Raw genomic sequence first — 13,435 nt, 5'->3', positions numbered from 1 at the left:
AAGTACCATCGTCCCATTAGTAGCTCAAATTTATAGATCCCAAATGAGTACAACCAATTCATGTTACGTTTCCGTTCTTTACTATGTTGAATACAAGGGATAGCCATCTGAACTTGTGGGGTAAATGTAAGGCTGAAGCTGCACGATTCCTATTTCGATGAATCTTGAGAACTTTTACCCATCTCTGTTCCCTCGAGTTTGATAAAGATGGGTTCCTATAGGGCCCCCTAGCTTCAAGAAAAATTAGTTATAGGAGCACCTAAGCAAGATTCAGGGGGTAGAACTGCTCTTGCGCTGCAACAGACACAAGGAAATTTACTACTCTCCGCAACCAAATTATCCTTTATTACCATTAATTTTCATATGCTTTCCCCCTTGACATACATTCAACTCCAAACAATACCTGAAAACTCCCACTATCAGAGCTGTCATTACCCTTTGTTTGTGTGAGCGCACACATGGTGGGAGAGGCAGAAAGGGGGAGAAGGACAAGGTCAACGTTACATAATAGTAGTAGTTGCAGTAGTAGGATATAATATATACAATGTACATACGCGCCTATTCTGACCTGCGCAAGACGCACAAGCTGCTTTCCCGAGCAGAAGAGAGGGAGGTGGTGGAAAGAGGCATGGCAGAGTTTGGCGCCATAAAAATGCGGATGCTGCTTCTGGTGGTGTTGACGACGGGAATCCCCGAAGCGAAAAAACCGATTGCTTTTCAGTACTAGGGGATTAGAGAGAGGCAGAGAAATAAGAATAGACTTTTGTACACAGCCGCACTGGCCGCTACAAGCGCAATTCAAAACACCCGCGGCTCTAATTTGATGCAGTCGTTCGCAACTGCTGATGGAGCGTAGGACACGGTATAAAGACTGCCAGAGGTAGCTGGCTGGGTCGCAGAGTAGCTTGCATGGTGGCCAGTGGGACAGCAGGCGGCGCTGTTGATGTTATTTGTGGAACCACGCACCACCTGATACTGACTCGAATTTGCCACCGTCATCTTTGGTGGTGCCAAAGGCGGGGAAATAGCCGTTGGACTTGGCGACGACCAATGCGCCGGCGATTCCGTGTCCGAACTTGGAGTGTGTCCGTTCGTTGCCCCAGCTACCCCCACAGGTCCTGATGACTGTCCACGCACTTTCCAATTCGCATCTGCGCCACTATACCCACCGCCACCACCGGGTGAAGACTGCTTCAGGCTCTCCAGTCCCGAGAATTGTGGTGGCGGTGGTTGGTCAAAAAAATACGCCTTTGACGTGGTGAGAGTGCTAACATCCCCCTCCCCACTCGCCGCTGTCGCGGTGGTTGTCGTGGCGATAGCTATGGCGCTGCTGCTACTGCTGCTATTTGTCGCAGTTGTGGTCATCGTTGTAGTGGTTGGTGCCAACTGCATTAAGAAACTCTCCCCTCCACCGCAGACGGAGTAGTCTGGGGGTTCGAACTTATTCCGCTTTTCGTAAGTGGGACCGTCAGAGTAGACGTTCCGTACAGTTGAAGTGACAGAAGGGGGTTGGTAGTATCGGGGAGGATTTGCTTGTTGGAAGAATGTTGGTTGGGGATAAGGAACGGTACGCCGGGCACAATGTTGCTGTTGGGAGGAATTGGACGAAGCTTGTGTTGGATGGGGGTGAAGGGGTTGTGAAGCAGACGAATAGACCTGGAGGAGTTGCACCACTTCTGTGTGACCATTCTGTGCTGCTAGTTGTCGTGGCGTACGGTCTAGATAGTCTGCAATCTCAATGTTGGCGCCAGCAGCAAGGAGCATAGAACAGGCCTCCACAGAGCCCTCACGAGCGGCTAGAGTAAGCGGCGTCTCCTCGTGCAACGTCTGAACGTCGTGGGAGGCACCGGCGCGGAGCAGTAGCTGCACCATCGCCGGCTGCTCGGTTACCGCTGCCCAATGGAGAGCGGTGCGACCCTCGCCATCAGCAGCATTTACACCGAAGGAATTGGCCGATAGGCCACCACCACCTCCAGCAGTCTCCTCCGCGGTGCCACTGTTCATTAACATTGTCGTGGCGGAAGTAGCGGTGCTGGACGACGTGGTGGTATGATAGAGGCGTGCGTAGCCCAGTCTCGGATCGAGTGCCGCAGGGCGTCGATTTTGCATCAGGGAGGAGGAGTAGCCCGCTATCCCAGTTCCAGGTGGAACCATTTGTAATGGTGCTGGTTCAGGAATTAGGCTGGCCATTGTCTGTAGCAAGAGCTCAACCATTTCTACAGAGAAAAATCAATCGTTGCAGAGCTCAAAAAGTAAAGGAATGGGGAGAGGAGAAGCGCACCAATATCAGCCATTTTAACGGCTTGAATAAGCGCGGTAGTTTTATCCTCAGTAGGACAAGCGACAAAGAGGCGTGGAAAATCGGCAGCGGCCTGACTAGAGACCAGGAGAGCGCGGGCGGCGTCTACAGCAGAAGCATTGACTGCTGTAAGAAGAACACTGTTGCCTTGCGCATCCACCGCATAAGGATCCGCGCCTGCTCCCAGCAGTGTGGAAAGCGCGCTTGCACAGTTGTACCTGTATGATAAAAGGAGCCAGGATTAAAATACTCCGATTTAGCAAAATGTATTCCCCCCTCTTCGTCTTACCGCGCAGCCAGATGAAGTAGTGTCTCTCCCGTTTCAGGTAGAGTGCTAGATAGGAGCTGGGCCAGGAGAGAAGGATTCTGGGATCGTTTTCCGTGTCTCTGCCCAGTGCTCCCAGAACCACCTCCGCTGCGGTACATTATCGACGCGTCCGACTGATGCATCTCCACGTTGCGTAGATACTCTAATTTCTGCATCAGTCCCTCGTTGAAGGGTTCCGTAAGGCCATCACCACTCACCAAGTGCTCCGTAAGACTCATAAAATAGGCCTTTACGTCTATCTGTGGCATTTGGGCCGTAGCGGCCATCAGTAGGGTAGTGTTCGACGATACATCCGCAGTTGTACCCACCTATAATAAATGCAGATTAATAGTTACTAGATTAGTTTAAGTAAGTATCCCTTTCCCACCACTTCTTCTTACACTTCCGCCAACATTATTAGTGGCGCAAACCTGCGAATAGCCCGCCGTTGTGGAGGTCGGAGCCGGTGGTGGTGGATAGGGGGAGGATCGCATTACTATTTTCTCACCGGCCGCAGCAAGAGCACGTTCTCGTGACCATAATGGTAGATGAGTACCATGCGGTGTTGTCATGGCGCGAGAGCGAGCGTGGACGCCCAAAGTGGGTGAAGCAGCAGTCGTTCCACCACCTGCAAGACTCGTGAAGCCTCCAAATATTCCACCGCTACCGCAACCAGCACCGCCAGCGGCACTCAGATGATGCCTGCCCTCACGTAAAGCAGAGTTGCGGGGGTACCAGATGGACGTTGTCTTAATCTAATGGAAAAACAGCTCATTCAAATCAAAACTCGAAGTTTTTTTTAAAAATACACAACGTTTCGATCAACCTTTTTGATGAGATTCTTCTGTCCGTATCCAGAGCCAGGTTCTATATCCTGAGTCTGTGCACGACGCTGCATGATGCCGTAAAGAACACCAATGAGGGAGACCAGAATGAGACCACAAACCAGACCGATAAGACAATAGATTAGGGTTGCAGGTAATCCCAGCCTCTGAAGTACGGTTTCATCATGACTGCCACCGAACGGCTCTTCAGAAAGAATCTGTTGTAGTGCCTCTGGGGAGGCCGTTTCTATGGATAGAATGTCCACTGGTGGTGTGTATCGGCGGGTACGGAGAGCGGCGGAAATAAACTGCGCTGCTGTCTCCACCTTGTGAAAGCAACTTTTGCCGCCTGTGAGGACATAGATAACGTTTATCAATGCTAGCTCTACCTATACATCATAAGTACATGTGTTTTATTCACATCATTTATTAACCACCTACCAGATGGCTGACAGCCGGCATCCTGGACCTCAAAGAAGACCCGACTTCCGATTCTTGTGTCGAGAGTCTCGCGACGTAGCCTAGCAACTGGAATGGTTGATTTTGCTAAAGGATCTGTCATCGTGGTAAGCTGAGTGAGCAACTCACTCAACTTGGCAGCCGCATTTGATGACGATTCTCCCCTCACTTCCCGATCGAGAATAAATTGGTTTATTGAGACATTCACTCCACTGCTGGTTTCAAGAGGGAACCAAAGGGGATCCTTTTGAGAGCCAAGTCTTGAAGCGGCCATTTGGGAAGCAGGTAAAGGCACTGGGTAAACCATGGGGGCACCCGTTTTCGGTTGCTTTCGAATACGCAGACCCACTCGCAAAAGATCTCTCAAACCGTCTAGAATTCGACGTTGTAGATCACGCTTTTCATCGTTTTTTGGAAGTAATTGGGAGGGTGGGACACCAAGAAGGAGGATTAGGCTTCCTTCAACTGGTTTAATTGATGGTGTTGGAGAGTACATTCCAGTGAACGGTGTACCAACTTGTAGCTGAAAGACATAAAAAAGGATATTAATTTTCGATTCGAAAAAGTAGAGTAAGATGGGTAGAAAAGGGCCAGAGCGTACTAGAAGTGGTTCTTTAAGACAGTCCCAGCCATCAAATAAACAGGCCTCGGAGTTACATTCAGGATCGCATTTTCCATCACCAAACCTGAGATGACAGGGTATTCCTTTCTCATGAATAGCAGTACAGTTGGCCCATGGTAAGGCCTTGATCAGCCTGCTGTCATAAGTTGTGAGTGGAATGGCAAAGGATTGAGTCGAGTAGAGGCATTCGCCAGCATCGAATTCACAAGCAAATCGGTCACACTCAGGATCGCAACGCCCATTGTTCGCCTTGCGCTGACACTCCGCCAACACACAGAGTTGAGCCTCGGCTGCCTCCCCAGGCCAGCGTTTGGGATCTGCGCTGGCTTCCAAAGCACATGCAAATCCACTAAGCTCACACCGTTTCCCACAGTAATCTAGATTCAGATAAGGAAAATAAGTCTATATAACAACCACCAATGATATTAGTAGATGTGTTTTCATCTAAAACGAACCAGGTGGACACTCGCAGGTGTAGTTCCCGAGACCGTCGACGCATTTACCTCCGTTGAAGCAATTTCCAGCATGGGCGCACTCGTCAACCAAATCCACCTCACAGAAAGTTCCTCCAAGACCTCGGGGACAGATGCACCTGAGGCGGGTACCTTCGCTGGTGCAAACACCGCCGTTCTGACAGACGCTGATATCATCACAACTAGGTGTTCGTAGTTCACAGCGTGGACCACTGAATCCGGCGAGGCACTGACAAACGAAGAATTCTTCCTTGGAGGAGGAAGAGGAGGACATTTCAACTCCCTGGGGACGGTTTATGCAATGGCCTCCATTTAGACAGACATTCTGGAAAAGAGAAGCCGGAGTGCACTCTGTAGGTTGAGAATTTCTAAGATAATGTAAGGTCATTCAAAGTAGATTTGGGTGAAGAACCGGTCACCGAATTGCTCATTCAGCCTAGCTGATGCAACTTCGAAGTCCCCTTAACCTATGTGAAGGTGGGTCAGGATGTCAGTTTTAATAGTATATTAAATAAATTCGAAGAGGAACAAAATGCAGTGTGAAAGATTTGATTCAAAGTGCCAACAGCTAGTAATGCTTTGATTCTGCACATCGCAGATCCCTTCTTTAAGGGTGAAAACGAGTTGTCAAATGGCAAAAAATTTGCCCTCGGTTTTTCTTGCTAAAATGCGCAATTAAGGCCTCATGAAATAAAATTATGGAAAAGTCCAGAAATTAAAATAAAAGTTATATGCTGTGGGAAACAGAAGAAAGGGAGTTAAAAAAGATGATTAAGCCTCCAAGTAATTAAATTGACCAATCACGATGCCCTTTCGTAGTGTTTGAGGATGTGTCTAGGTCGGGGACGGCCAGAATCTAGTTTCTTCGGCTTCACTTCTATTTGTATTTTCACAACTACTACGGGAGGCAGGTCTGAAAAACCACCAGGTCAGGGAGACAAACAGCTCATATCACTCGAGAAAGTAACAATTTTTGATCTGGCAAATTAGCATTACGATAGAAAGTAACAGGATTTATTGAAAATCATCACCTCTTGAAAATATCAAATAAATTTATTGAAGACGGTGCACTTATGTTAAATTCGTCTCGAAAATTGAGCATTTGTACGGCCCATTCCTCCAGAAATAAAGTCATTAACTCAAAATGCATACGTCAAGAATGATAAAACGACAAGTCTGCTTCGAATTCCAAAGTTTGCTTTGATTGAAAAGTATGAGGGAAATAAAACTGCAGTACCCAGACTTTGAAGCCATAATTTGCAAGGCGGGCCTGCAATTGTGAGTTTTGTATGGACAGTTAATCATTTTGATGGGATTCACAGTTCTTTTTACTAAGGTCTGACTCAACAAGGCTAATCTATCAAAAATGTAGAACTCCACCACTGGGATAAATGAATGAAATTCAACCACGGTATCTTTATCCAATTTTAAATTTTCACTAAACTAAATGAACACCGTATGAGAGGCAATTACTACCAACGCGATTACGACCGAATTTACAAAACAATCTTCATCCCATTCTAAAAAGTGTATTGAATCGCTCGAATTAATGCCACAGAATATGAGTTTATTTATTCTAGATGGAATAGATTCAAGTCTATTAAAAGAAGCTACAAAAACGTCCCATTCAACTGGTCAGACGGCCAACTCACCCCTCCACCAGCAAGCCGAAGACCGGCCTCGGCACAAAAGTCCCTCCACTGTTCGCAGTAGCGTCCCTCGAAGCCGTGACGGCACTGACACACAAAGTCACCGGTAGAACGTTGCGGCAGACACTGAAGAGTCCCTGGAGGGTAGCAGGGACCTAAGGCGGTGCGTGAGAGGTGCAGCGAGTTCAGCATCTCCGCTGTCGTGGCCGCCGCCGTCGCAGAGTCTGCAAGGAAGGCGGTTGTGGCAGCGGTGAGAGAGAGGGTGTGCTTGCTACCCAAGAGACGACCTAGGCTGCTGCTGCTGTCTGTGTCAGACTTGAGATTAAATTCGAGGAGCTGGTGGCAGAGATTGAGTGTCACCTCACAGTAGCGACCGTAAAATCCGGGAGGGCAGTGACACTCCTCTACAATGCTTCCTCCTGCACAGTAACCACCGTTCTGACAGGTCTGGAGGGAAGAAAGGGGTAAATTGAAATTGACGAATAGGAAGGTAACTGTAAATGGGTTATTGAGTTAGATTATTACAGTTTTCCTATCCGTTTATCGGAATCTGCTTCACTCTTCATGCACCAGTGCTTCTCCAAGACCCAAAGAGGAAGAAATGAATGAAATATTTAGGCAAAGAAAAGAATGAAAGGAGAAGGTCTGCGAATTCAAAAGTAGCTTTGAAGAAGCCGGAGAATGTCTAATGAGATAGGTTTGATACTAATTTACGGAAATTATTTAAAGTGGAGAATATTTGACTCCTATTCTCCATTCTGTTCTCCGCAAGGTAAACTACCACCAATTGAATGAGTTGTTTACTATCAAGCCTTTGTAGGGAATTACAGGTAATTAAACTTTCACGAAAGTGCCTTTAAAAACAACAAGACAGTCAGGTATTTGAGGTGCATTTAAAGAAAAACACAGACGGATAGCAGAGAACTCAGATGTCAATTTCGCTTCCAAAATAACTCACAAATCGCTGGCTCAAACGAATGTGAAAAAGGAGAAATGGAACATTAGGTGGTGAGGAAGGTGGAACAATAGATGATACAAGAAGACGTGGCGTCGTGGTAACTTTCATTCATTCTTCAACAATACGGAGCACTCATCGCCGCCCAAGAGCAGAGTGGGGTAGGAAGGAGAGAAGAAAAAGGGAATGCTAGATCCCCTTCCTTCCACTCCCCTCCACCCCACCCCCTCCTCCCACATCCCTGCCGCGTTTTGACACAAGGCGGAATTACTCGCACCCAAACCCGTCAATCACAAGTTTATGTTTCCGCAATACGATACAACAGTGCAGCTGGGACAACAGATGCAATTAAAACACCTATCCGAAAAAAGAAAACACAAAAGTCTCCAAAGGCAGTGGCCCACTAAATTTAGCTAGAAGATGAATATTTTAGAATTATGCGATTTAGGGTGGGCGAGCCGAGCAAAGCATGAGTCACGAGCTGCGTAGGTGGCAGTAGCGGTGGTGATGGTGACAGATATGTAGACGTATTCAAATGATCGGAAAAGTCAAGATGCACACAAACACACAATGCACACCAACACCTTTGAAGTTCATTGTTGCGAAAATTCTCGCACTTCCTGGGCTTGTGACTAGCACGCTCTCTGTATGCATGTATGATTACATGTTGTACTACCCGAAAGATTCATCAATGCGTAGGAGGATTTTTTATCAGTCTCGCCTCGTCTAGCCACTCGTGACTGTTTTGCCAAATTAGTTTCTTATCAGGTCTTTCATCTAAGTAACTCATTCAGAGAATTCAAGTCGTGCGTTAAACCATAACTTGTCACCAAAATCACTAAAAACGAAGTAGAACAACGTTGTCAATAGTTTGAGCTGCCAATCACATTCACATCCTAACGCTGTTGTAACTTTGGTCTCAGACTAGGTCTTCCACACGGCTAGCTGACTTATATGAATGGTCAAAATTTTGGTAAAATACATCTTCTCACTGAAATCACCACACAAAAATTCTGTGAGTCGACTGACTGCATTAGTGCATTCAAATATTTTGCTTGATAAAAGTTCGAGGTGTGACTTGGATCTGCTGTGGTGTTGTTCCAAGAGAATAACTGTATTCTGTAATAGCAACAATTTTTTGTCCTTTGCTTAGATTTTACGGAATTGATTACAAAAAATTGGTAGTTTAAAATGCAATTTGATGACAATGATTGCTTTTGCCCAATTAAAGGAAATCCTTTATTATCAAAAATGAAGTTCCCTGTTAATCAGCTATCCAAAAATATCCATTTGGAAAGATAAGAAAGTTGTTTTTCTTCACGTGACTGGATTACAAGTACTCATCCTACAGAAAACTTTTTCTCTGATTGATAATTCAAAATGGACACTAGAAAAGTGATCAGCCGACCTAAATTTTATCTAAGTGTAAAAAATAAAATGTGAAAAATAGCAAATAAAACATCAATGACTCCGAAACGCAGAGACTGGATTAACATATTTGCTACCAGTGACACGTGTGACTACCCGATTTCCCTATCTGAATCCGCATGTGTGATACATTTAATTAAGAAAAAATTCAATCGAGAGAAGAAAAATGTAGTAAAACTAAATGATGTTGTATTAAATCAGTAGAGGGCTTGAGTGTGGAGGTCGATTTTTTCTCGGAATAGTCAGCAAATATGCTAAATTTTACCCACAAAGTGACTGAATGGTGGTTAAATGAACGACTATCGCCACCGATACTACTGTCAAGTGATAAACCTGTGAAACAGCGCAAAGATGGACGCATCAATAGGCTCTAATCGCGTTTGAACAAGCACCGCTGCTGGCTTGACGACGAACAACAAGGCGACTACCATTCTGGTGCTTGCAGAACTAGTGGGCGTGCATGCGTGGAAGCTACCATGACTAACCATTTGGCCAGTTTTCACATACATACACCTACACAAATATGGAGTAGAGAGAAAAGCATACATGGTTTGAGCAAGGCGAGAAGGCGAGAGAGCGCTCACAGTGGCGTCCAGAGAAGTCTGCAGGACAACGACAGGCATAAGAACCAAAGAAGGCCATACACACCCCCCCATTGAGGCAGGGTCGTCGGGAGCACTCGTTCTCTTCCACCTGAAAGGCAACATTGAGAACATTTTTAAGAGCAGAACCCAAAAGCTCTACGATCTGCAGTTGAGTGGATGCGGGTGAGTGTATGAGTGGATCCGTGGGAACGGGGAAACAACTACGTTTGATTTCTGCCGCTCTATTCCCAGAGTACTGCACATGCGGCTGTGTATATACGATGGGTGGATGAGTGAGTGGGTGGGCAAGCGGACGGACATTTTTAATTGCAAAATATACTCCCACTACAATATGGGAGCAATTAATTGGGACAGCCACCCACTAACACAACGCCACCTTTCTCACTTTGAACACGGAATACATAGATATTAAAAGGATGATTCTTTATTAATACAAAGGTCATTATTTGAAGTAATTGCTGCGGAAACGTGCATCAAGTAGACTTAGGATAAAAGGGCATAAACAGTAATAAATGCATATCCAAATGACGAAAAACGCCTTAAGATAGAATAGATAAGGAGTGGATGGATAAATGAAAACGGGATGGATAGAATGGAAAACATGGAACATCTAAGCACGAACAAATCGGATACCGGTTGAAACGCCAACCCTGATTTATGCTGGAATTGTTAATAATCTTTTCACGGGCAATTTCAATTAGTTAAAATCGCGTATTCTGATAGGATTTTGAGAAAGGGGCTTGTGCTGAAGCTGCCGAGACTTGGTGTAAACAGAAATGAGGTCTTATAAATTTTTCTTTTAGAGAACTACAGAACATGAGCTAAAAAACACATTCAACTGTCCTACTATATGTACTAGTCCTGTGTTAACCCAACCACTACAGGACCACATTCTACAAGATGTGGAGATTTTACTGGCTCTCACCTCATAGGCTCATTTACTGAAGGTTGGCCACAGCGATTTCCCCTACTGTTAATGTATCATATGTGTTAGTGTTAACTTGGCTAGTAGAGATGGACTTGACAACTGATCCGATGGTCAATTTTATGCCCAGTGTGATAGCCTTTTTAACTTTCCGGTAAATTTATTGGTATTGTACAGCATACACACACTGTTGCTGAAAGCGACCAGAACTTGAAGGTAATTTCAAGTCAAGGGAACGCGCACATGATTATGCACGCACTTGTATGCCTTTGAGGGTAAAAGGTATGCGGAGATTGATACCAGGCTGCCTAGGTCGTAAAACAAGTCACAAATGGCACGAACTTCTGGAAACCCGCCTCATCTTACTAGAGAGAGGGAGCCTGTGGTGTGTACGCATGGTGCTTGCACTTTTCGCCGTGGATAGTGGAGGCGGTATGGTCACAACTGCGTCATGTCTAAGGAAGGGAAGGAACAAAAACACTAAAAGAACGCTTAATCTCACTTTTGTGTCTATGCGTAAGGGACGCCCGAGTGCCCCTATCCAAGCAATTAGAGATGGAAAGTTTGAAATATACTAGCGGTTTTTTGAACTTTGATGTGGCAAGTCCACGGTTCCGATGGGAGAATTTGTGCAGAGCCCTAACAAACCGAAGGAATGCAACAAAAACATATTCCGTCTGAGTGGAGAAAATGAATGCGCTTATTTATACCTACAAAGTTGGATATTTTCTGCGATGGATGAGAATAAGCGATAAACTTCGACATTCAACTGATTACTCGATTACAGTTACATTACAGGCCCCTTTGTTTCCACTAACGACTTTCGTTATTTACAACACTGACCACCTTTTCGGCTCAAAAACCTCAAAGTATTTGATTCTGCTAATATTTATCAACGTAAAGTAATGTAAAATCTCTATTCTTCTCAAATGGGGCATCTGGATGCAATTTGGTATAAAAATCTGGAAGTGGATGGTTATAACAAGAATGCTTTTCCAAGTAATAGGCGATCTCTTTACATTCTATTCCTCTTAGGAATTAAAATAGATTTTTATTTTTTTTAGCACCTTGAGTCATTTGACATACTTCACTAACACTCACTTCCAAATGTTTGCGTCGGGATCAACTTCTACGAACATGACCGCTTATTCAGATCACCGAATTCGCAATGTTGGATTTGGAGGCTTCTCAACAGCAATACTCGCATTTATACCGGGAGCGAAGAAACCTTGTAAGGTAATACGTCTCGTATCATTTCAAAAATACTAGGTAAAAATGATTATCACGACTTTAAAGAAACGAGCGCTGGCCTCAAGTGGTTGGACAAGATCTAATTATTGCAAAAGTTGCGTAAAACGATCCGTCCTCCCATTGTTTTACTATCAATTTGCGTCCTGAAGAGAGGAAAAACTCAACTTGGATAAATTAAGCGAACACCAGTAAGAAGGGGAGACTGAAGAAAGAATACATCAGTAGGGAATTGACACACCTCACAACGCGACCCACTGAACCCTGGAGGACATCGGCAAGTGGCACGACCATTGGCAGGGATGCAGACGCCGCCGTTGGCGCAGACTGGTCCATAAGTAGCGTCACAGGGATCCACCCGAGTCTCGCAGACTCGCCCTTCGAAACCCACTGGACAGCGACACACGAAGGAGCCAAGAGTGTTCACACACTCCCCACCATTACGGCACGGCTCTCCGGAGCACTCGTCAATGTCTTCGTCACAGAACGCCCCTTCAATATTGGACTAATCATTATGAAATGTCCATCCTATGCAATACCATTAATCCGGCTTTTGACATAAGTCCTATCATCCTTATTTTGTGACTTGTCTTTTTCAAAATTAGTCTTTTGTGAGCCTCCAATGAACGGGAGATTCATCGAACCAGTAGGGTTTAAAAAGTAAAGCAAAACTGATTATGTTCTGTCAGTATCGTGAGGGCAGACAAGAACCTAGCAATACTGGTAATATTATCGTCAAAATTTAGAGACTCCTGTCAGAGCACTGAAAGCAAAAATTTATTTTGCCTTGTTGGTGAATGTTTAGCCAAGGTTGTTTAATTTTGCATAAAATTTCGGAAGCTTATAAAGACAAGTAAATGTATACTCCAAAACCAAATGGAAATAAAATAAAAAGCCAAACGAATTCCCCTCATAGCATTATCAGAAGGTGTTTAATTCTCGACCCCCAAAACTAAGTGGCGTTCAAAAGGTTGTTTCTGAATGTAATGGGCAGGGCTGTCATTGCCCCATGCTGCAAAAACGGGCTCTTGTACAAATTGTTACAAAATGTGTACAGTGTAGGTAAAGTCCCAAGTAGATTATAAAATCATCTTTCCTCCAACTTTCTCGCCCACCCTTAAATGACGCACAAGCCTGTAAAATGTGAATTTTCGGCAATTTCAAAAAAGAACTAATTCGGAGTGCACACATTAAGTGTTTCGTGGCATTTTTGGAAAATACACAAGCTTCTAAATAAGGTTAAATTAGCTGCATGATGAACCGGCTAAAGCAATTTTAGTTCGGGCAACGACAATTGTGGTCAGTCGAAAGTAGAGGAAGGTGGCCGAATTGCAAACTGCCTTACACCACGCAACCAAATGAATCAATATTTTGGAAGTTGGTACATAAACTTACCGCGTCTTGAAAATGGCGTTTATTGTACATTAAATGTGGCATTTTATGCAGTTAGTTGATAAAAAACTCAGTGCCACCAAGTTGCAGCTACTCTCTTCACGATAGAGGAAATGTACTTAGAATGGCAAAATGCTTTATACAAAAGGGAAAAAATGGTAACAAAGTAGTTTTGAGAAACCGTACTGTTAGATAACTCGACATGTTTGTGATGTTTTAAATATACCTGGTTACAATGACTTTATGCAA

The 13,435-nt window shown here is 44.7% G+C and overlaps 1 protein-coding gene across 1 annotated transcript; it reads right to left on the bottom strand. All coding sequences in view use genetic code 11, as the record gives it.

The window, feature by feature from the left end:
• Window positions 1-798: 798 nt before the first annotated feature.
• On the bottom strand, window positions 799-13,219 carry EGR_03033 (Neurogenic locus Notch protein; the record flags this gene model as incomplete). Its single annotated transcript, XM_024492282.1, has 12 exons — window positions 799-2,216; window positions 2,282-2,517; window positions 2,589-2,935; window positions 3,008-3,361; window positions 3,433-3,779; window positions 3,872-4,412; window positions 4,491-4,888; window positions 4,967-5,309; window positions 6,637-7,080; window positions 9,563-9,868; window positions 12,036-12,299; window positions 13,190-13,219. 12 exons carry the CDS (start codon window positions 13,217-13,219, stop codon window positions 799-801), a joined length of 5,028 nt encoding a protein of 1,675 aa, XP_024353208.1.
• Window positions 13,220-13,435: the final 216 nt, after the last annotated feature.

This window comes from Echinococcus granulosus, assembly GCF_000524195.1.
Source record: "Echinococcus granulosus chromosome Unknown EG_S00015, whole genome shotgun sequence".
NCBI lineage: Eukaryota > Metazoa > Platyhelminthes > Cestoda > Cyclophyllidea > Taeniidae > Echinococcus > Echinococcus granulosus.
The sequence above is the reverse complement of the archived record's forward strand: the minus strand, read 5'-3'. Positions and strand labels throughout refer to the sequence as shown.